The sequence below is a fragment of the Planococcus citri genome, chromosome 4 (assembly GCF_950023065.1).
Source record: "Planococcus citri chromosome 4, ihPlaCitr1.1, whole genome shotgun sequence".
NCBI classification, from domain to species: domain Eukaryota; kingdom Metazoa; phylum Arthropoda; class Insecta; order Hemiptera; family Pseudococcidae; genus Planococcus; species Planococcus citri.
In genome coordinates, this window is record NC_088680.1 from 39,834,364 (window position 1) to 39,857,062 (window position 22,699).

The following is a 22,699-nucleotide window of genomic DNA, read 5'->3' on the forward strand; positions in this document are numbered from 1 at the left end:
AAACTGTCCACGCTGGTTCATTAACCCAACCCATAATCTCTCAGCTCAAATATGTAGACGTAGTTGGAACACCTTCCACTTCGTCAGACAGCTCTAGAGCCTCAGGTTCCGGCATTAGTACGACTTCGGATCGCGTAGCTCCTACGACACTACGATCCAAAATTTTCCCCCCAAAGCCAAAAAAGGGCACTTCTGCTGACAAGCGCCTTTTTCATAAAAATTATAGAGCCCGGTTCGGCTCCGATTCAGCTGAAATAGAACCTTTCTATCCCATTAATTCGTACCCGCATGGCTTTACGGCAGCAGGATACGAAATTTTGGACGATGCTTATATCATCGTATTTTTGGCCTATAATATCCTAATTATGGGGGATGGACACGCTGATGGTATCGCAAGATACTTAAGTGTATCTAAACCCTATGAAAACCTGGTTGACATAGAAATGTACCGTAGAGACCTTCTAGCTTCTGAATTACTCTTATATCTCGAAACGTTCTTAAAACTCCCAAAACGAATTATGATGTCAATTGGGAATTTTGACGTACAAAGAGGTACGTCATATGGACAATTCTTCAATATATTCCAAGCTATTATTCTATTATTCAAAAAACTAAAAGTGCAAGAACTCATAATCCTTCCACTTATCCCTCACAAGAAAGTCAATCAGGAACAATTTTCAGAAATTAACAGAGCTTTAAATTACGATTGGGAAAGAACTCTTGGAGCTAGAATAACTAGAATTCCACATATTTTCGAAGAATTCCATACAGATAGGGCAGGAATCGACCAATATGGCCCATTCTACCCATCCAACCAATATGCCAACGTGCTTCTAGCCCTCAGAAATGAGCTTATCCCAGACGTACTTCCCAGACACCCTACAAGCCAATCTCCCAGACCCCCTACACCTGATGTTGAAATTCCTCCAAATAATACTCTTCCTTTACTACCACTGGATCTTCGAATTCCCAGAATTTGCTTGACCCCTGTTAAAATAGATCCTCCTCCTACCACGACTTCATCTACTAAATTATCCCAAACTACAACCCTTTCCACCCCCTCTACCTCTTCTTGTTCAAGCAGAACAGATCTAGCGGTGCAAAGTGTACAAATTTCCACCGAAAAGAATGCAAACAATCTCGGAAAGAAAGGTAAACCACGCCGTGTAGAACGTCGTAAACGCGATGAGGAGGAAAGCTTAGTTCGAAATGTACGACGACGCACCGATCCCATCGTGCGTATGGTAGAAGAAGCTATAGAGCAGGTGGAAAAAACCAGCATGCCACCAGTTAATGTGCCACGCGACCGCGCGGCTCGTATGTTTGCTTCTGATTCCAGGTCATCTTTAAATGATCAACGAACGCCATCACGAGATGATGAGACAGAGAAAAAGGAGGCTGAGAAAGACATCAATTCATCAGGCCAAAACCAGTAGAGCTCTGGATCACTGGGATTGGATCGCAGTTGTAAAAATTGAATTTTCCATATACTTATTAACCGATTATATTTAACCCTAGATTTAAATATAAAAGTAGAACATTACTAACGTTTCAGACGCTCATCTATAAACAAGCTACACAAGTGAGTATTTTTCGAAAAACATACTAATAGTTTGCTTCCCCACAGAATTATTATGACTCGAAAACAACACAGTCCAGAGTAATGATCCCATGCTAATTGACGACTTTGAGAGATGTTTAACTCGAAAAAAGCTGAGATTCCTTGATAATGATACTGTTGGTGACCAAACAACTACAACTTCCCATCACACAATACCACTACTTCTTCAACAAATAATTTTCACAAATCAACATTATTCAATAGTTCATATTTTTGCATTCTTTACAATATTTGTCTTTTATATGCATTCATATTCAAATTCTGTATCACGTGTCTACTTTTATACATTTAGTTTTATGCCATGCACATATATTATCCCTTTAGAATTAGACGAATATCTTAGAATTACGCAAAACAATAGAATTAAGCAAAATCCTAGGATTAAGCAAAATTTTTCTTTTCTCCCTGAAACTTTTCGCAATTTTTTCATACAACTTTTTACATTTATTCTCTGTTCTCTACAATGTTAGATTCATGTTTTTACACATTTATTCTCATGCCATGTACATATAGTATGCCTTTAAAATTAATCTTAGAATTACACAAAACGGTAGAATTAAGCAAAATTTTTGAAACTACATGCACTTTCGGAAAGATAGGGCCGCATAATGTACAAATTAGAACACACAGTGACGTTAATCAACTTTTCTTAGCTTTCGAACTTTTTTCAACTTTATACTTTTGGTCGTCACATCTGAACAAAAATTAGGGAACAAAAATTTAAAATCTGCAATATGACAATTGTAAAACTTTCTATAAAAGAAGCTAGCTTTTCGTCTCCGTCATATTTGCAAGAAATAGGAAATCTTCAGAAATTTATAGGTCAAATTACCATAATGACACTTAATGACCAAGAACCACTCACATTAGCAGAGCACATACTTCGCGTATTTATTCTATCCAGTTATAAGGAAAACCTTCAGTTCATACCCATTAAGACATTTAGGATACATTTGGCTACATAACAAAAAAGAGAAGGGCCATTTCGGAACTCAAAAATTTTAGAATTTTCTGTAAAACACATTACCATTTTTCGATCCTGTTGATTGGTTATAAATTTGAGTAAACGATCCCTCATTATTGACTTCAAAAATTATAGACACCTTTAGTAGTCAGAAGCATATTAACGACTTTTCCACTTGAAAAATCCCACCCTCCGACCCATCTCTTGAAAACCTGTCACCTCAAAATAGTCTGCAGATCAACGCAGCAAAGTACGGAGGGGCAGGGTGGTGGAGCCTCCCTTGTCTTGGAAGGGAGGGGAAAGCGGGGTTACGGCATATTTTTCCTCTTATTTTTCGTGATCCGTGCTTCCCCCCGTGACCTGCTGTAGGGGTCAACCCCCGGAAGGGCATATGATATGAGGAAATATGCCTTCATCGCCTAAGCGATGATTAAATTAATCATCACCATAGAGATGATGAATAAAATAACTCCCTTAAACTGCAAGTTCGGTAATGTGTTAACTCCTACTACTGTGCTACTCCTACTACGTAGCTATAACGTAATCGCGCGCAGCAAACGCATAGAACGCATCCGATGCACCCAAAAATAGTATAAATAGAGCAACACGGACGCGAGCCAAACTAGTTGTATTTAAAATGGGCTGAACTTCCAAATAAGTTGAGCTTCCATACGATCTTGGACTCGGCGATCCGGATAGCTGGTTCTTGGTCAAAAGTGTACTTATGTAGATACGAGTAGATGAAGTCCTCTATAGGGGGTTCATCCCTTTTATTCAGTCTTCGCCCACTTTTAGTGGTTAATATGTTTCTCGTTTTCGTGATTTAAATTATCGTATACGTAATTAATCGCGTCCACACCGGATATCATCTGATTATGCTGGCCATCGGAGATAGTCCTAGAAGAATAGGTACCTCGTGTATTACATTGCTGTCGACCGGCCTAGTATTAGTGAGCCACCCTGAAAGAGACAGTAGAAGCGGACATTATGTGAGCCTTGGTGAGTAAATCTCACTACTATTTCCGAAATTGCATGCAATTTCTAGGGTATCTAATTACCCACCTTCAGTAATCCATTAACGCGCGTCGTAAGGTATAAGCTTGTGCATGTACCTATTATAGAACAACCCTATAGTTATTCTATACTTCTTTATCTTTGTACCCGTTTTAATATGCATTTGATTTTATTATGTCTAATTAACAATAAACATATTATCACTTTAGTGTAATTAATATGAGTTTTATTGGTAATTAGAGATTTTACTGTGAAGAATGAGCTGCATGACTGAAACCTCTCCGATATTTTGAGCTAACCAGGCGAGGCAATTATTCACTACCTTAGGGAATATTTCTTGACTTAATCACGTAGGTAGGAATTCTAATAAAAATCATCTATATCAATCCTGTAAGATCTCACTCTATCAAGACGATTTTTATTTTATTTAATTTTTCTTGAAAAAAAGATCGCTGAATTCCTAGTATTTTGAAGATCTTTGAGTAAATATTTTCTCAGCAGCTTCTCATTCGTGTGTACTCATTCCTCATATTTTTTTGTAAAAATACAGTTGAAAAACTTACTCAAAATTTAAGGTTTCATTATCGAGGCAGGTACATTGTAGATAGGTATTTTCACATAACACATGCTCAAGTACTATTTCTCTCCCTTGACGACTCAGTATCTTCATGAAAAAAAGGCCAAGGCCTGGAGAAGGATGGATCTTCATACAATAACCATCAACATGTGGCATCTCATCCTATGAGAACCCCAAAGATAACTTACTTTTTTCACTCTTTCTCTCACACACACCTTTCGAATAATTAATACACAACTACGCCGCAAACACGAACGATGTCCTCGTCACAACGAAACCTCCTTCTTGCGATCCTTCCTCTCGCCACATCACACACTTAAACCATACAGACCGCGGACGTCATAACCACCAAAACAGAGAGGCAGATGGAGAGAGATGTGACATTTAAATCATTAATTTATTAGTTTCCATCGTTTCGCTTCGTCTCACCTCTCACAACCATAACAATTCGCTTAGGTAGGTAGGCCATTTATTTTTCATTTTATCTTTCCAAGAGTAAAATGTCACGAAAGAAGAGAGCGCGCGAAATAATCCCCGAAAGAATAAAAGGGATATGATGAAAATAAGCTCGAAGAGGGTAAATTTTTTTTTGTTGTTTTGGCGCCGTCATAAAAATGGAAATCCGGCACAAAACGCGGCAAAGTGAAAAACTATTTTCGCCAATCTCCCTCCTTCTGTGCATCCCACTCACCCCAAAATCCATAATAAGAGGGGGCACAAAAACAAAGACCTCTCGCTGAGCTATACAGAGAGTAAAAAAAAAACGAAACTCACACACATATACACTAGAACCGAGGCATCATCCAGCTCAGCATCAAATTGCACACAAACGCGTAGAGAAAAATGCGTTCTATGTTGTTGCCCAAGTCAGCTCATCTATACGTTTTTTTTTCTCTAACAATACACACACAAAAAAAACAGTATACACGTAGATAGCAGCTAGGTACCTACACATTATGCAAGCGGCTTTTTCGACAAAACGTACTCGCAGCTCGAAAAAAAAAACTAATTCTACCGAAAAGGTAATATTCGTTAAGGTGAAAGGAGCTTTCTGGTTGGGGCGAATGAGCAAAAAAAAGAGAAGAATACAACGAATGTACGCGTGTGTTGTACGTGTTGAAAAATACTAAAAAGTCAGCATGGTACGCAGGGAGACTTTCAACAAAGAGAATAGATGCTGCGGAGAGACGCGGGTATCGGTATTTGAAAATTTACCAAGACCATTATCAATTTAATTAACCAGCTTAATGACTAAACAGATCCCTAGCTGGTATGCCCAACCCTACGATAGTACTTCTCTCTCTTTAAAACATTCTACACGTAATTAGTTCGAATTAGAAAAAATTAACATTTCAAAGGAATTTCTCCGCAGCACAGGGTGGCGACGAGGGGAGCCGATTAAATCGTTTCACTGTTCGTGCACAAGGCGCTCCATATCGTATACATGTTAACTCGAATGCAAAACATTCGATGTAGTAGACCCCGCTACCCACTTCTTAATCCGCACAGTCTCCAAAAATGCAAGATGAAGCCAAGCAACGATAATGAAGAAGACGGTGGGGAAAAAAATTACATCCACATAGCACCGAAATACGCTACACACTAAGCACATAGAGCAAGTATAAAAGTACAAATAAAGGGATAACTTACATCGACGATAATGCCAGGAAGTGGAAACACCCTGGTGGGTGGCGATTCCTTCGGTACATATCGATAAAATTCATTGTCTCCGAAGTACCATTTAATCGAGTATAAAAGCGCTTCTTCTAAATCGTAATTACACTCTAAATGCAACGTTTCGCCGGTCCGGATCGCTTCTGCTGCGCGTAATTCCACGTTCTTTAAACACGTTATTTCTGCACATACGCAAAATAAAATCATAGATAAGTAAAATGAGATTTCAACTCGACCCAACCCGCTCTACATACTATACTGAAGCTTAACTTAGACTCGTTCGTGTAAAGGCAGCAAATACCCTATTCCCCCCTCGCCACAATGTCGTCGTATCTGAGCAACTATTAACCTAACCATTCTTCGTCTATTAAGCTGTACTCGATTTGAAATCAACTACGTTTAATGTGTTGTAAATGTTTCACGATGTCGTCGTGTCTTATAATAGTTCACGTTAAGTAGGTAAACTAAAGTCAGACAGTCGATGAAAATCAACATTGTAGAAATTTATAAGCTCGAATAAAATAATGATTTCATGGAATAGAAATTAATTGATTTTTTAAAAAAAATTGTTGTAGGGAAACCATTAATAAACTATCGATCGACTCGAAAATTTGATTGGACATTGGAGATTAAAAATTTAATTTTCTGTAGATATGTCTTCTCATCACAAATTTTTTCCTAAAATGCTCATTTTTCTCTTGAAATGGCAAAAATTCCTGAAAGTAAAAATCAATGATGCTTGTAAGTAGGTAGAAGTTGATCATTGTGTTTTAAAGCTTTCAAGGAAAATTTTTAGTTCACTACCACACCTTTAACTCCTTCGAAGGGAGAGAAATTGCAATCTTATTAGGTATAGGTAGGTACTTAAAATTTTTATGAATGGATAATTATGAGTGTACGTTTTTACGGCGAACTGGTTATGCAATTTTATTAACACGAATTATGATGACGAAATAAATGCAAGTAATTTGCAGGCTCTCTTCGTCTACAGTTTATTACAATTCATAACCCTTCAACTGTGATTGAGCTGAATGGCTACTGAAAAAATATCTATGTTACTCTGACCTCTGAACCAAATATACCTATAGAGATAAGATTCTGATAATCAATTCATAGGAATATTGAAGTCAACCCCCACCACCCCAAATAACATAATTAATTTCCATTTTCGAAAATTTGAACCGATTTGAAGCTTCCAACAAAAGTTTACTGATCCCCAGCAGCAATTTCAAAACGTTCCAGAATGCGATGTAATAAACTTCGACAACTGAAAATCCAATCCTGTCATACGTTCAACAATCTGAATCGATTAGGGCACAAATTAAAAACGTTTTTTATCGTTTTAATTTTTTTTCTTCAAAAATTGGAAATCTTAAATTCAAACAGGACTTAAATTTCATACAGACAGAAAATTAGCCACAACTCTATGATTTTCAGTTTACCAAATTAATTTCCGCACATTCTGGAGACATTTTACTGATCTAGAGAAATCGAAAACTGCGCTGGAGGCTTTAGAAGTGTTCGAAATCGGGAAATTCTGGTGGTGGGGGAGAGAAACAGGTTTAAAATAGACCCTTTCCAAATTAATTTCTGCGTCTTCTGGGGAAATTTTAAAATCCTGAAGGAATCAAAAACCGCGTTAGAGGCTTCAAAATGGCTCAGAATTTGTGAAATTCCAATTTGAGAGGTCGCATGGTCGGTTTTCGACAAGATATAAACAGTCATTTATGCAAAATTTTAAAGTTTTCCTCAAGAACAGAAAACTTTATTTTCAATTTTGCCAACTATTTTTTCAGTATGAAGCATACGTTTCCAAAACGCACTAAGTCCAAAAAAATATTGATAAGAAATTCATGGTACTTAGTACAATTTGGAAACGTAGAAATGGCCCAAGTTGGCTGATTTTTTGATATGTTGTAGCCAAGACCCTTGGGCACAACATATAAAAAAATCAGCCATTTTGGGCCGCAACTTTATGCTAGATGGCCTTGTAACCTCAGAATCTTTGAAAATGGACTTAGTGCGTTTTGGAAACGTATGCTTCATCGTATGTAAATGATTTTCTGAACTAAATCACAAGTTGATAAATATGAGGGGAGGGGGTTGAAAATTTTTGTGGGGATACCTACTAAGGATATACATAACATACTGAAAAACTTTCAAAATCGGTTGAAATGGGGCTGAGAAAAGTGGTATTGAAATTTCAGAAAAGGGGGGTTCTCCAAAAAGGGGAGGTGGTGCCGATCTGAAATTTTTCACGGTGAAGTTTCTCGATGGAACCCATCTTCCATGCTAGTATCGACTAGAACGCTCTCGGGGGCCATTTCACCCCTCTTATGGGCCGATAGCTTTTTTGTGTTTTTTAGAAAACCCCTTTCATTTGAATCGTTCTAGCCCCACCCCCCTGAGAGGTAGAAGGACAGTTGATATATCACTAGATCGGAATTTGATGTAGAACAACATTCTACAACCATTTTTGGGCTATAGTCAATACTTTTCGATACATTGGCCAAAAACCGATTTTGAGGGGATAAGATCCACAATTTGGGGGAAAGCACACCCGGGACAGTAGGGGACTCATCGGATTCGTTTTCAGGACATCAAAATGGACCAGTATACCAGAAATCAGCTTGCCGCCTCGATTTGCACTATAGACCAGAGTATTGCAGCCGAATTTTTGGGCTTCGGCTTTTAGCTAAAACTAGTGACCTTCAAAAATAAAGATTCAGCTTTCAGCTATTGCCTAGCTTAAACATTGAGCTAGCTAAAAGCTAACCAAATTTAAAAACAATATACCCCTCTATGAGCATTAAAATTTCACACTGAGCCCGAAAATAGCTTTGAAAATGACATCAGATTCATTGTTTAACAAAAATTTGGGAAAAACAACATAAACAACAAAAAAATTTTATTACATGTGAAAAATTGGAAAAATAAAAATGAAAATTTTAAAAGCAAAATTGCTCCAGATTTATTAGAATTTCACATGAAATTATCACAAATGAAGGGAGTGGGAAAAGCGGTAAAATAGCTGAATTTTTTTAGCTATTGGCTATTTAGTCCTAACAAATTTCAGCTTCAGATAGCTATTTTTTTCTAGCTTTTTGAAGGAAAATTCGGCTAAAATTCGGCTTTCGGCTTTCGGATTCAGCTAGCTGCAATACTCTGCTATAGACCCTACTTTTATGCTAATTTTACTGGACTATAGTCAAAAAATAACATTAATATTGAACCCTCCTCCTTTTATTCAAAATATAAAATTTGAGAAATTGTCCTGCTTTTGTCTTTTCTTTACTATTTTCAAATCATGGAACAAAAATTTGGAGGCTCCCCCCTCTGACAAGTATTGAGGTAGGTATTTTTGGAAAAATGGCTTGTTTTTTCATATTTTGAATCCAAAATTTTCGAACTTCTGCTTATTCTTTTTCTACTTTGAAAATTTCAATTTTTTAAAATTTCCACTTAAGTGATGATAAATTTGGGGGGAAAGATCTAAACATTTGAAAATTTTGAATTGAAAAATAAATTAAAATATTTTCTAAAGTAAAGAAAAAAATAGATTGCAATAATATTGAACACCCCTTACCTTCCTTATAAATAAAATGTGAGAAATTGTCATGCTTTTGTCCTATTTTTTTATGTTTTTCCGTTTTTTTGGACAACTTTTCTTATTGAAAATCGCAAATAGAAGCAAATAACATCCATTGTGGAATTTGCGAGCAAATGCGCGCATTTTAACATCACTAAGCTGTGATCAATTTTCAAACCGTTTTAACAAAAATTTGTTCAAAATACAACTTTAAAATTAAATCTGTTTATCCCCACCCATCTCTGTCATTTCATCATTTTGTTCAAAAGAATAAGAAAATTGTCAAAAAAAATTCACGCAACTTCTAACAAGGTTCGTACAGTTCATTAAAATCCAGAGTGAAGGCATTTTTGTGGTTCCTTATCGTATGCTACCTATTTTCCATCAGATCTTCAGATGCATTTTAATTTGACTTCTAAATTCACAAATATGTAACTATGATTAGATCATTGATACCAAAGAGTCTAAGAAGAAACCATATAATAATTTTTTAGGAAACCCAATTTGCCAACCCTGGCAATTACAATCATTCCACTCAAAAAGGGGAATCCCCTATTAGAAGATTTTCCTTCAGAAACGGGAGGGATTTTTTTTAATGGCTCATTGCGCACTTAGAGGCTCGAGTATATCACAGAGGGATGTGCTATATATTTTGGAAAAAGTACATATAATATTTTTCGTTAATTCTGGAAACGATTTCCGGTGACACGTGTGTTTTCATTCCCAGGAGAGATCACTTTCTATATGGGAAGTTGAAAAAGGGGTCTTAATATAAGTTCTCTTTTTCCTTTACCTTTTGACAGTAAAATACCGAAGAATTATCGTCGTTGGAATTTTTCATTTATCAAACGCGGGCCGCCTCGTAATTACGAGTATTCAAGATATTCGACAATAATTGGAAAAAGCAAAGAATTTCTTAGAACGGTGCAACGCGCCGTTGAAAGCTCATAAATTATATTATCTTATTCGGAAACGTTGCGTTGGCAAATAATTCTCAAAAATCAACGTTTTCAAGGAGTTATTTACACGTACGGATATTTCTAGTGATACTATTCAAGCTATCCTATGAGCTCCTTTTGGGAAAAAGGTCATTCAAGTCTACCTGCTTTTTTCTTCTTTCTTCTTTCATATTGAAACAATTGTAAAATTTGTAAAGTTATATTTTTTTATGCTTCCTACAAAGTGGAAATTTTAATTTGCATAATTCTCGTCATAAAAATGATACGAATGAGGCCACCACTGCAGCCATCGGGTAAAAGGTGAGCCGACCTCGACATAATTAAAAATTTGGCGAATTGCTGCTCTCTGCTTTCCTCTATAGTTCGTAGGAAAACATCGTCGATGGTAGTAAAATTTCCCTTTTATACATTTGGCGGTCACGATGATGATGACGACGACGACAACGTGATAATGGTGGCACAGAGCGAGAATAAATTGCGTCTTTTTTTTGTTCACTCGTTCTCGTCGTCGTGGTGGTTTTTTCAGCTCATTTTTTTCGTTCGAGAAAATGCGACGACGAAACAACTAGGAACGATGGCAATGGCGCGCTAAAGCGAACAAAAAACCAGACCGTATAGCATTTAAAATAACATTCATATTTAAAGGGCTTTATTATACGGGTCGAATAATTCTTGCGAGAGTGAAAGAGAGAGGCTGAAAAAAATAACCTCGACGAAGAATAGGCATAGTAGGCTACAGGTTAGTGATAGCCGGAGGGGAAGCGGTGTAATAAAATCCGGCGAGCTTGGTCAAATAACCGGAAAAAATTTTAATTTGATATTCTCAATTGTACAAAAGACGACTGAGAATTCGCTATAAAATTTAATTTCTTTCTCTCTTTCGTATACGTTGAAAAAAAAACACCGACCGCAAATACGCAAAGCAGTGAGAAACTGCGCGCAGCGAATCAACGATGTAGTTTCGGGAGTTCGTTAATAAAGAAATAATTTACCCGCGTATAAGAAACCCTGCTAAGTTTGCTATTCGTCGTAATTAAGACACGTTCGTGTTATACCGGAATGGAACTATATCGATAAAATGAGAATCTGTAATAATGACGAGGCGAAATTTTCAAGGTTTTCTACGGGGGAAATAAAATTTTCCACGATCAGGTATATTGAAAGAAAATTTGTCCGAGGTTTTGTTACAAGTGGTATACAATATCAAAGAAGTCTGTCAATTGGAATTTGTATGGATTTTCAAAGACACACCTGCATGTTTCAATATTCGGTAGAGTGGTGATTTCGAGTTATTTCACTTAAAACCATCGAACAAAAAAAGTACTCACTTAAAATAAAAATTTGTAACTTTATTCAACCCTAATTGAACTTTAACACAGTTTTTCGGGCGATAAAATGCCATTAACAAGGCTTCCTGAACAGATGTCAAATTATTCGCCAAGTACCATAGTTCAGTAACCCAAACTGCGTATTATTATCGTAAGTTGCAAATTGATCTGCCAATCCCAGAAATTGAAGAGGAAAAATTATGGAACATTCACGTGAAAATTCTTCGTGGTTTTATGGACTTAGATACAGATAAACTTTAATGTGATCAGGTACTTATCGCAGTACCTACCTACATTTTTCTTAAGTTTTTTTTTAGTTTCGGTTCGACTTCAAAAAAGGAGCAATGATTGATCAAGTTTTTGGAGTACTCCGATGCCTTCAATTCTGAAAACCAGACACAAAAAAGTTCAAAAGGAATTCAAATTTACACAATAAGATAGAATTTGAGAAACTAGGCACATATTACTTTTTTGATATTTAAACGTTGAAATGTGGTTAAATTCATTTTTAAAAAATGATCAAATCAAGTTCCAAAGTTAAGATTCAGTTCATGAAAAATTCTGGAACTAAATCAGATTCTGAACTTAGGTACAAAATTTGAGTAATAGAGCGCTTAAAAGTTCCTGATATTGCTTGTGGCTAAGTACTGGTCTTCCCAGATTCTAACAGGGGGCATGGTTGCTTTAGAGACTACTTGTATACAATTGATTGAACTTTAGTCGTAATTGCCCCTGTGGTAGTAAGGTCCCACACAATGATTGCATAGTTTACGAATGTCTGTATTCTTTGCCTATTACATCCAAATACGAGTTTATAGAGTGAATAAAATAATAAGAAGATAATTTTTGACTATAGGCACTGGACCTGCGGAGTAAGACAACCAACTGCAGGCTGAGGGGAATGGAAATGGTAAAGAAAAGTTGAGTAACGCCAATTTATCCCGCTGGGTGCTCTTGGCAGCGCTGTACTTCAATTTTGCAGGCAACAGGGAAAAGGGTGGGTTGTGTAGTCTGCGAGGTACTCCTGACTGCGCGTGCAGCCAGGAGTTCCTTCCAGACTTTCTTTATACCTTGTTGATTCTACCTAGTTTTCCTTTGTCAGTCTGGCTAAGACTCTGGTAGGTTTTATCATTTATGATTGGGAATATGAGGGCAAGATCAGATGAGAGTTTAGCTTCATGATGCCTCTCGATTTTGATGTATGCTGTCACACATACTACAACCATGATGTCTTAGTGGAACTTACATCCCTCCTCACCATCTTTATTATCCGGATGGTGTCTGGTGCTGCTGCAGTTATACTCTGGCTGTTTGGACCACACAACGATAGGCGTTCATGTATTGCCTTTACTTGTGGGATACGTGTATTAGGGTGACAATGAAATACACAGGGGAAAAATTTTTCATTATTTTTTTTACAGCACACCTGAAAAGTGTGCTATGTGGTATCAAAGTTTCATCCCTCCAACTTGATTTTAAACCGTGCCGCAGTGGCTCCAAAGTTTGGAACATAACGTCCAAGCGCGACCTTCCGAGTTTCACGGCGTCGCGTGGTGGAGAAATCGCTGAGTACTCGCTACACGTACGATGTGGAATAGAGTAACGGACACTTCAAATTTTTTTTTGGTAATGATTTGATGTTGTTTTTTTTTCGTCACAAGCTAACTCTAAAACATTTGTTAAATTATATTTATGGCTAAAAACCCCGATTTTTCTATTTTATTTTGCTGTAGAAAAAGATTGAGCCTTTAACGCACGTTTTTGTACGTGGAATTAGTTTCTAGCTAGTATATAAGGTAAATGATGGCCATTGGACATGGATGGTGAGTGAAGAAATATCGAATAAGCATAATAAGTGAATTTTATATCATTGTAACCTTTTGGTATAAAGAAACGTATAAAAACGAGAACATAGGTAATTGCGTTAAAAGATCAATTTTTTCTCAGGACGGAATAAAATTTAAAAATTGTGTTTTTTTGTAGAAAATATAATTTAAAAACTGTTTTAGAGTTAGCTTATGACGAAAAAAAAAATCATCACATTATCAACAGATAAAAAAATACAGGATACGTTACTGTATTGCATTTCGTACATGTAGCGCGTACTGAACGATTTTTCCACCACGCGTCGCCGTGAGACTCACAAGGTCGCGCTCGGACTTTACGTTTCAAATTTTTGAGGCATTGCGGCACGGGTTAAAATCAAGTTAGAGGGATGAACCTTGGGGGGTCATTTTTTGATACCTCATAGCACATTTTTCAGGTATGCTGCATTCAAAAATCCGTTAAAAAAATTTCATTGTCACCCTAATGTGTATCTTTGTGCCAAATTAGCGGCTGATCTGCAACAGGGGCCTTCAGGATGCTGGAACTCACCATCCATCTATTCCATCTCAATTTTTGACAACCTGTTGATTTACCTATTAATGTGGAGCAAACTAGGACAAATATAAGAGTGCATTGCTTGACCAAACCTGTGAATCTACCTTGTGCTATATATTACTACCTATTTTATGTTATATATTTTACCATGCCTGAAACTAATACAATATGTCAAAGTGTTTCAGATACTCTTTTTTGGGGTAATATAGTGCAATGGTGTCCTTTATTGTAGCAGTACCAACAAACTTTCCCCTTCTGCCTGTAGGCAAGACACCGCTGGTTGGTAGCCACCAAGTGGGGCCCCTGTTCCTGACTGTCTCTGCTGGGAACCTGATCAGGGTTCATGTAGGCTCCATTCTGTCCTAGTTTAAGATTGTATATGTTTTTATATTTATTTTTAAAAAATGAAATGAATGTGGAAATGTATTAATCTGTCAGGAACATGTGAAGTGGGGCTTGTAGTGATGGTGTGAATGGCTTTTTTCAGAGAGGCGTGTGTGGGAGTGGGGAGTGCAAAGTTTGGTGAGAGATCTTGGTAGGTAACTTATGGTTGCCGGGTTCACTTGTTTGAAGCTTGCTTCAACTACGCCCCTTCCACACAAAAAACCCTTTGATTTATTCAGGCACAATTTTCCAAAATCTGCGGTAGGTAGGTACCTACCTTTTTCTCATTTGAATTCATATTCCAACATATTTTTTTTTTATATGAGAAAATTTTAAAATTTGTTCAAACTCCAGAATCGGAATGTTGTGAAGTTACCATATAAACGAACTTGGAAGATCGAACATAAAATAGAAAATTTTTCATCAAATTTTGATATTTTTGATCAATTGTGCTTACCTACTGTTAATGACTTCCAGTTGATTTTTCACCGACTTTTTGATGATTTTTCAAGCGGGTTTGATTTTTTATTAGCTTTTTTGTACATTTCCCCTCCCCATTGTTATGGGATCATGACTCATCGTTTGTTAGAGTTTTGAGGGAGCGTTTACAAAAAGTGGCTAATTTAATTTCTTTGAATGAAAACTAAACATTAAAATAGGTATCTACTTTTTTTTTTCTTTTTTTTTCTTTTTTTCATAGGTAGGGATACAAAAACCAATACCTACATTAACGATCACAATCAACTTCAAATGGTAAATTTCAGAAAAAGATAGTCAATAAACCATTGCTTTAAATGAGGTATTTTAAAACACTTTGGTAACAAACGAACGTAAAATTTCAAGTTCAAGGGCAATGACTATAATAAAATACATTGAAGAGCTATTCTCCTACCAAATGTCTAGATGTCTGGACACTAGCTCGGAGTCAGAAATAGAAAAACCTTAAAATCAAATCACTTAAAACGACCTGAAAATACTGCAGAGATGGCTTACGTGTCTGAAACACACGCATTCGCATTTATATTTTATTTGATCTTCGTGTACTGCCCTCGTCGGCTATTTTTTCTTGATTTTTCCTACTGGGTATAAGTGTATAAAGAGGGATCAAGAGACAAGTACACGTTATACCCTCCATTTAGAGCATTTACCATGAAATATATTTTGTATCGAGGTTTTCTCTCTTTCTCTGTCTTCTTTCTAGTCGATAGACGTGTATAAATACCTTCACACAGACACTAGGTAGTCGATACGATGAAAGAAGAGGTATCTGGGAAGCCGGAGCAATTCGTTATGCTTCTTCGTTCTCAATGTATTCGCGTGAGTGTGTGTTTCTTTTTTCATCCCTTTGTGTGTGCGGCACTACGTAGGTATCTACTGTATAAGGCACCCTTCGAGATGTCTCTCCTCTGCTTCAGCAAGTGCTTTTTTCTACGTTCATAAAGTGCTCCTCGATACGATAAAATAGTGCATCGAGAGACCTTATGGATAAAACTGTTCGATAAACGATGCGTGTGTATGTATTTTCCTTTCGATAGATAGCGACTTTTCGATTAGGAAACAGAGAAATGTATATAAAATATCTGAAAATTTCAATGATTCGACGGAGAGTAAGAAACCAATGCTTTGCGAAAGTCGTCTGAAGTGTTCGTTTGAAAACGATAATGAAAGGAAGATGAGACTGGAGACTGTGATTTTAATTTCGAGAAAACATAACTCGAATTTTCTAGTTTAAAGCGAGAGTGGGAGGAGGTGAAAATACTTGAAATTTTAATATTTTACACGAGATAAAAAGAGATTAAGTAAGTACGAAGCAAGTGTCGATGAGAAAGCAGATGTTTGTTTTTTCACCTGCCCTATTTCAGATTCTTTAGAATAGAATTCCATCGATTTTCTCTTTCTGCTCTAAATTATTCGGTGACGATTTCGTGTTATTGTTTGTTCTTGTCTGCTTCTATTACTGAGGAATATTTTTTTTAACGAGGAATCGTTTTGCGGATTTTTTTTTGATTTCTCATTTTGGAGAATTCTTTTGAAAAATCATCATTATTGATAGTTTTAAACTAGAAATAAAATAATATCAAAATTCAAAATCCGAGTTGAAGGCCGAACAACCACGTTTTCTGGATTTTGGCCAAATTGCGTACAGACTTCAATATTCAAGTTGAAAGTTACCCAAAAAAAATTGTATGTAGATGCAAAGGTTCCCCTGGAGGAGACATAATATGGGTCTTTCAAAAAAAAAAAAACGTTGAAAAAATTGTGAGTTTTTTGCTCCAGCTCTTGCTCCAGCTTTGGTAAAAATGACTCAATTCCTAAAGATAGAAATCCGAGACCACTTTTAGGATCCTACTCTTGAGCAGTGAGCAGTTGAAAAGTTTCAAATTGCAAATTTCTGGTTAAATTCGTGTCTTGAAAACATGTTTGTCTTAAATGCTCTAATGATGCCGAAATATCGAAGTAGGTTGATACCTGTATTGTTTCAAAAACAGACAAGGGAACCTCTCGAGATGTCCACCTCTGATTTGACGGGAATCCTGATTCTTGTAAAGAACGTGTTCTGAAATTCCCGTAACGAATGGCGAAATTTAAGCTGTTGAAATTTGATAAAATTGATTTTTTGATGAATTTTTGAAAATTTTTAACTATACCTACGTACTCGTATGTACCTAACACACCTAGGTAATCATTTTTGGCGGTAAATTATGTTTTTTTTTATTTTTTATTTTTTTGTTTTTTTTACAAAAAACTCTTATTTTATCCATAAAAATGAGGAAAATCAGTCTTGGAACCAATACCGATTCTCCAACCGTTCACAATTTACAACTATTCGGAAACCTCCAGCGTGTGATTTTCGATTTCCCCAGAATTTTCAAATTTTTCCACAAGACGTGAAAATTAACTTGGTCAGCTGAAAATTGAGTTGTTTCTTATTCTTGACCCTTTCGATGAGTTTATTCTCATCACTGGGCTGGACTCCCAAGCGGACGCCTCAAGTGTATTTTTTTGACCAATGAAAGGAAAAAATTCTAAGAGTGAAATAATCTGAATTTCACAAGTTCCAGTAATTCTGGAGCCCTAAGAGTGATTTTAGATTTCTCTAGTACTTTGAAATTTTTCCAGAAGGCGTGCATATTCATTTGGGGGTTGGGGGAGGTCGTAGTATAGTTCCAAGACTTGACGTTTTAAAAAAAACTGTATGATTTTCTAAAAAAAAAAAATAATAAAAACAAACAAAACAAAAAATGCTGAGAACGGTCAATTTTGGATTTTCAAAACTTTTCCAAAAATTAAAATATCAATTTGGACAGCTGAAATTTTGATAGTAGAGATTAATTAAGATGCATTTTCTTTCCAAAAATCGTGATTCCGTGCGAATCGAAGGCAGACACCTCAAAAGATTCTCTTATGAGGCAATATTCTGGAATGCAGTGGTGCCAATTTCAAAAACTCGAAGAAATTTGCTAAGTTTTTGGCTATTTCTCTCATTCAAAAAAAAAAGTTGGCAATAGTGAACAAAAATTTGACACCACTAAATTCCAAAATATTGGGTTCAAAGAACGAATTTACACAGAAATTGATGATTTGAAAATTTTTAACCAATTTTCAACTGCTCAGTAGACCTCTAAAAGTAGTCTTCGGTTTTGACCTCAATGGTCTAGGTTAACGCGGAACCTCAAATACCAACTACAGCAGGTTAGGTACGGACTAGGGCGAAAAACACGATTTTTTTGAAAATGCTTCTTCTTTGAGGATTCATATCTCCCCTTCAGAAAATTTTTCTAGGCAATTTCCAACTCAAGATGGAGGTCTGCCCTAATTTTTGTCAGAATACTCCGACATTTTTGTTTTTTTGTGACCCACTCTAATGACCATATTGAGCCTAAATGTAATAAGAAGAAAAAGACCTCTCATATTTTGATCGTGTCAGTATTATTGTTTTCGTATTAACGAGTAAAACAAAAAAACATTTAACAATTATAGGTAATGCTTTTGTTTTCGTTTCAAAAACTCAAAAACCAGAAAAAATGCTTCACTATGTAACGTGTACTCTAAAATTCATCTGCAAATTGATTTTCAAATTGACACGAAATTCTCAACCACTAATGATGCTAGTTTCAAAACACCCACGTGAAAATAAAAACCGCAAAAAACACCTATAATGTATTAATTCTTCTCCTCGCCTCACCTCAATAGTTCTTCGAAATTCCATCACACGACACGATGATTGTAATTACAGGTTATTCCCACCCCCCTCACTCGTAACCGTTTCGTATCCAGTCGCCTATGACGCCGATTTCTTCTATGCTTTTGCTCGTCCTCTTTATCACTAATTTCGAAACATTTACAACGCGAAATTAGAATACACGAGAGAGATAAAATTAACGACGAATAGGTACATAAAAGCCGTCCATCACTGCAATTATTTTATTTTTTAACTTGTCAAAATGATGGATGAAAGTAATATGTAATTCGTAAATAGCTAACGATGTAAAACACGCGTGATCGATATTTTCCAATACCTCTCTCTAGGTATATACTCTTTTTTCCCACTATTTCTCGTTTTCTCGCAAAAATTTCCCGTTCGCTTGGCTGATTCCGCACGTCGTAATACCTATACCTCTACTTGAAAAAAGAGAAAGAGAGAAAATACTAGAAAAAAAACAGCCTCGGCATTAATTTCGGGGAACTCTTTTTTAATGGTTTTTTATCCTAATAATTGCTATCGTTTTACCGTATATACGCGCGACGTGTTTCCTGCTCGTACATTTTCAATATATCTGAAACCTATTATAGCTAGGTACACACCGTAGGTAGGTATATACACTATAGAATCGAGCCAAAAGAAAAAAATCTACGCTACTTGTGTTAAATGAATTGCGAATATTTAACGACGCTACGCCAAAGTGAGATAGAAAGGTAGGCTTAGGTGCCTTGTATATAGTTTAGCACATCTTGTCACGCAAATAAAGAAAAACATACTCCAAAAAGTGAGGTGCCACGGAGAACGGGTGGTAACTCAAGGGTAGCTCTTTTTCCTTTACAATATTACACGAGTTTTTATACTCGTACTACCACCCTGCCTCCTTCTTAACCACGTTCATCCCTCCTGCGAGTTATTTTTCGTTAAAATTTATAATCTGCGCGTCTTCTCTTCGTATAAGTATATCTCGTACTCGTATATAGTTTCTGCTGCAGCAGGCGAGACGAGAAGATACACATACAAATCTTTATTTTGCTCGGCTTTGCGAAAGCAAAACAAAAGCCAACGTGGCATTATTTTATACACACAACGAAAAAGTCTCGAAGAAAATTTGTGATTTATATCTGTAAAGATAAAAGATATCGAACAAGAGAGGTCATTTTACGTAGAAATAAATTTCAAATTAAGTGTAGAAAATTATTCCCGCTAAAGAGAAAGTGATTTTATATACTTTCTTAGCTGCGCTGCGCTATTCCAGCCGCTCAACATCTCTACGCTTCTCCCCTGTATACTTACTGCTTAAACTTAAACCCAACCAAAACGGTCCCTAAGGACTTAAAACTTTTGATAACGGTATACCGCGACTACAGTCCATTATAATTCAATATTTTAATGGTTACTTGGCGTAGAATTATAGGTCTGAGCTTACAAATTACGCCGCGTTTCTACTCTCTCTTACTCTTTTCGAGAACCCGCCCGCCATTCTAACGTAATCTTTAACGTTGGTTCTATGATTTGTACGTTGAATTGTACGTTTCCACCAACACACTCACTATATTGAAAGATCAACATTTTAGATTCCCTGTTTTGTATCGATGCTCGTGTTGCCCTCGCTGTTACCGCCCCAAGAGTCAATTGTACCAGCGAACGTAGGTATCTATTAATTTTTCTACCCCTTTTTTGTAATTGAGTCGAAATAGGTACTCGTAAATTCATCCGAGTACTTATGTGAATTGGTTCAACGACTTGAGCATTATAAGCTGAGGGGGGTGAAAAATAATATTTACGAATCAAAGTTTGAAAATTAGTAAGTACTTGAATTTTTATGTCGATTTTATCATTTTTCAATCGTTTTAATCGTTTGCATTTAAAAATGAGCTTCAACTTTAAGTGACATTGTTCACAAATGGATTCACAAATCAAGTGCGTGGTTCGAAACGGACACTTCAAAATGACGTTACTCACTTATGGGTTCGCGGATCATTTACCTATTGGTGGAAAACATGTAAGAGAAAAGACAAGAAGAGTGGAAATTGTAACATAAATCTTGAAAAAATCATCAGAAAAGTTGGTGTAAAAAAACTTTTTATTCATAAAATGCTGGTGTCTATAGGCTTACATATTCGAATCTTCGATAAGAAAAGCGAGCAAGATTGAGAGGTTCCCATACTTGTTGTATTTAACTACTTCAAAATATGAAATAAGTGTACATCTGCAGTCTGTCTCAAAATGTTTCCAAAAAGTAAAAGAATAGAAAGTCAGTAAAATATGCATTGAATTTGAAAATAATTGTTTGCAAAATCGTCAATGAATTATGCCTATCCAGAATTATTGTCCACTGATCATAGAGAACTGGAGAATTGAGTCAACGTACGTTCTTTTTAATTTTTTTGGCACTTTGGCCATAATTAAGCAAGATACGTAGAGGAAAGCGCAGACAGGTTGGATTAAAAAAAAAACGAAATTTGAACTTGATACTTTTAAATAAGTACTAATAATAACAATCACTAATTTTTGTAATTTCATGTATACATGGATTTTGTAAAATTTTGATTTAAATTGTAAAGTGCCCTCAAGGGGTGTTGAAGTCCCATCTCCATTATTCCCCCCCCCCCCCTCGAGGAGAGTTTGGACGAAAATGAAAGTGGCTACTTTGCAGTGCCGATGCCGTTTGAAAAAAAAATCGTAAAAAAGTGCAACATAAATTCTGGAGATTAAACTCATCCTGCCACTGCATTGATTCACTTTAGTATTCTTCGTGTTAATAAAATTGCATAGCCAGTTTGCCGTATAAGGGCTAATTCATGTTCCCTCGGCTAATATCTGTTTGCAAGGGATGATCATGGACCATTCCATTGTGCTTAGAATTTTTCAACTCAACTAGCGTTGGCAATTACTTTTTCTTGGGTACTTAAGTATCCTACAAGGAAGATCATCTAAAAGAACTCTTTATAAAAATGTGAGCAAATTGTTGAAAAAAGTAAGCTTAGAAATGGTTGGATCTCCTTGGAATGGAATGATCCACATGCACATGTTGAATTTCATTTAGACCTTTTCAGTGACATTTTTTGAAAACCAGATAACCATTGTTGTAAAAATACCAGTATTTTATTTTTCCATATACCTAATGCAAGTATGCTGGTAGTTGTAAAAATACCAGTATTTTATTTTTCCATATACCTAATGCAAGTATGCTGGTATTATACCATATAATACGGGTTGGTACTTTATTTTGAAATGAAAATTGATACTGTATTTTTGTAATTTCTCCCCTAGAACCAAAAAAACCATAAAATTAGCGAGAAATACAGTAAAATACCATATTTTGTATAATATGGTATTGAACAATGAACACATATAATACGGGAATAAAATACCTTACATCTCTCTGCTATTGCTTGCTTAAGAAGTACAAAATGATTTGACACAAGTGTCACGACTCTTTTCATATATTTTTCTTGACTGATTTACCGAATTGGTATTCAATTAGTAATGCAGAACTTCAATATTAGTAGAATTTTTTTTAGCAAGTAGGTAATAAATCACATTATGCTTTTTACAGATCACAGTAGGTAAAAAGTAACCTCTACTACAAATTGGTCGGAACTAAACTTATGGTGGATTTTTTTCACCAAAACTACTGATTCATTAGTTTTGTGGAAAGTGGTGGGACACATGCCTGGCGCCCAACTTGGGGCGCCATTTTTATGACACCACACAAGCGACTGATCAGTTTCAGACAAGGTAACCGGTTGGAAATAGGGTATAAAAAATTTAATTTTTTCCCATTAATTTGATGAAATTTTAATTGGTTTCCATGAAAAAGGTGCTAGATTTAGTAATAGAAAGAATGACATGAACCCGTAGAACAATTGTCAAGGTCGACATCTAAATCGACTATGTTTTTTTCCAACATAATGATGGAAAAGTGACCAATAAGTTATTTAATAGGAATTTTCTGTCCGTAAAGAAGCCAGGTTAATGAACATTTTCGAAAATTTTCTCA

At 36.0% G+C, this 22,699-nt stretch overlaps 1 protein-coding gene across 1 annotated transcript in view; it reads right to left on the reverse strand.

Moving 5' to 3' along the window:
• Nucleotides 1-22,699, reverse strand: part of LOC135844993 (uncharacterized) — a 198,634-nt gene that overhangs the window by 113,976 nt on the left and 61,959 nt on the right. Inside the window, exon 3 of the mRNA XM_065363419.1 lies at nt 5,827-6,032. Coding sequence (XP_065219491.1) covers nt 5,827-6,032 — 206 coding nt within the window. The remainder of the gene's footprint in view (nt 1-5,826; nt 6,033-22,699) is intronic.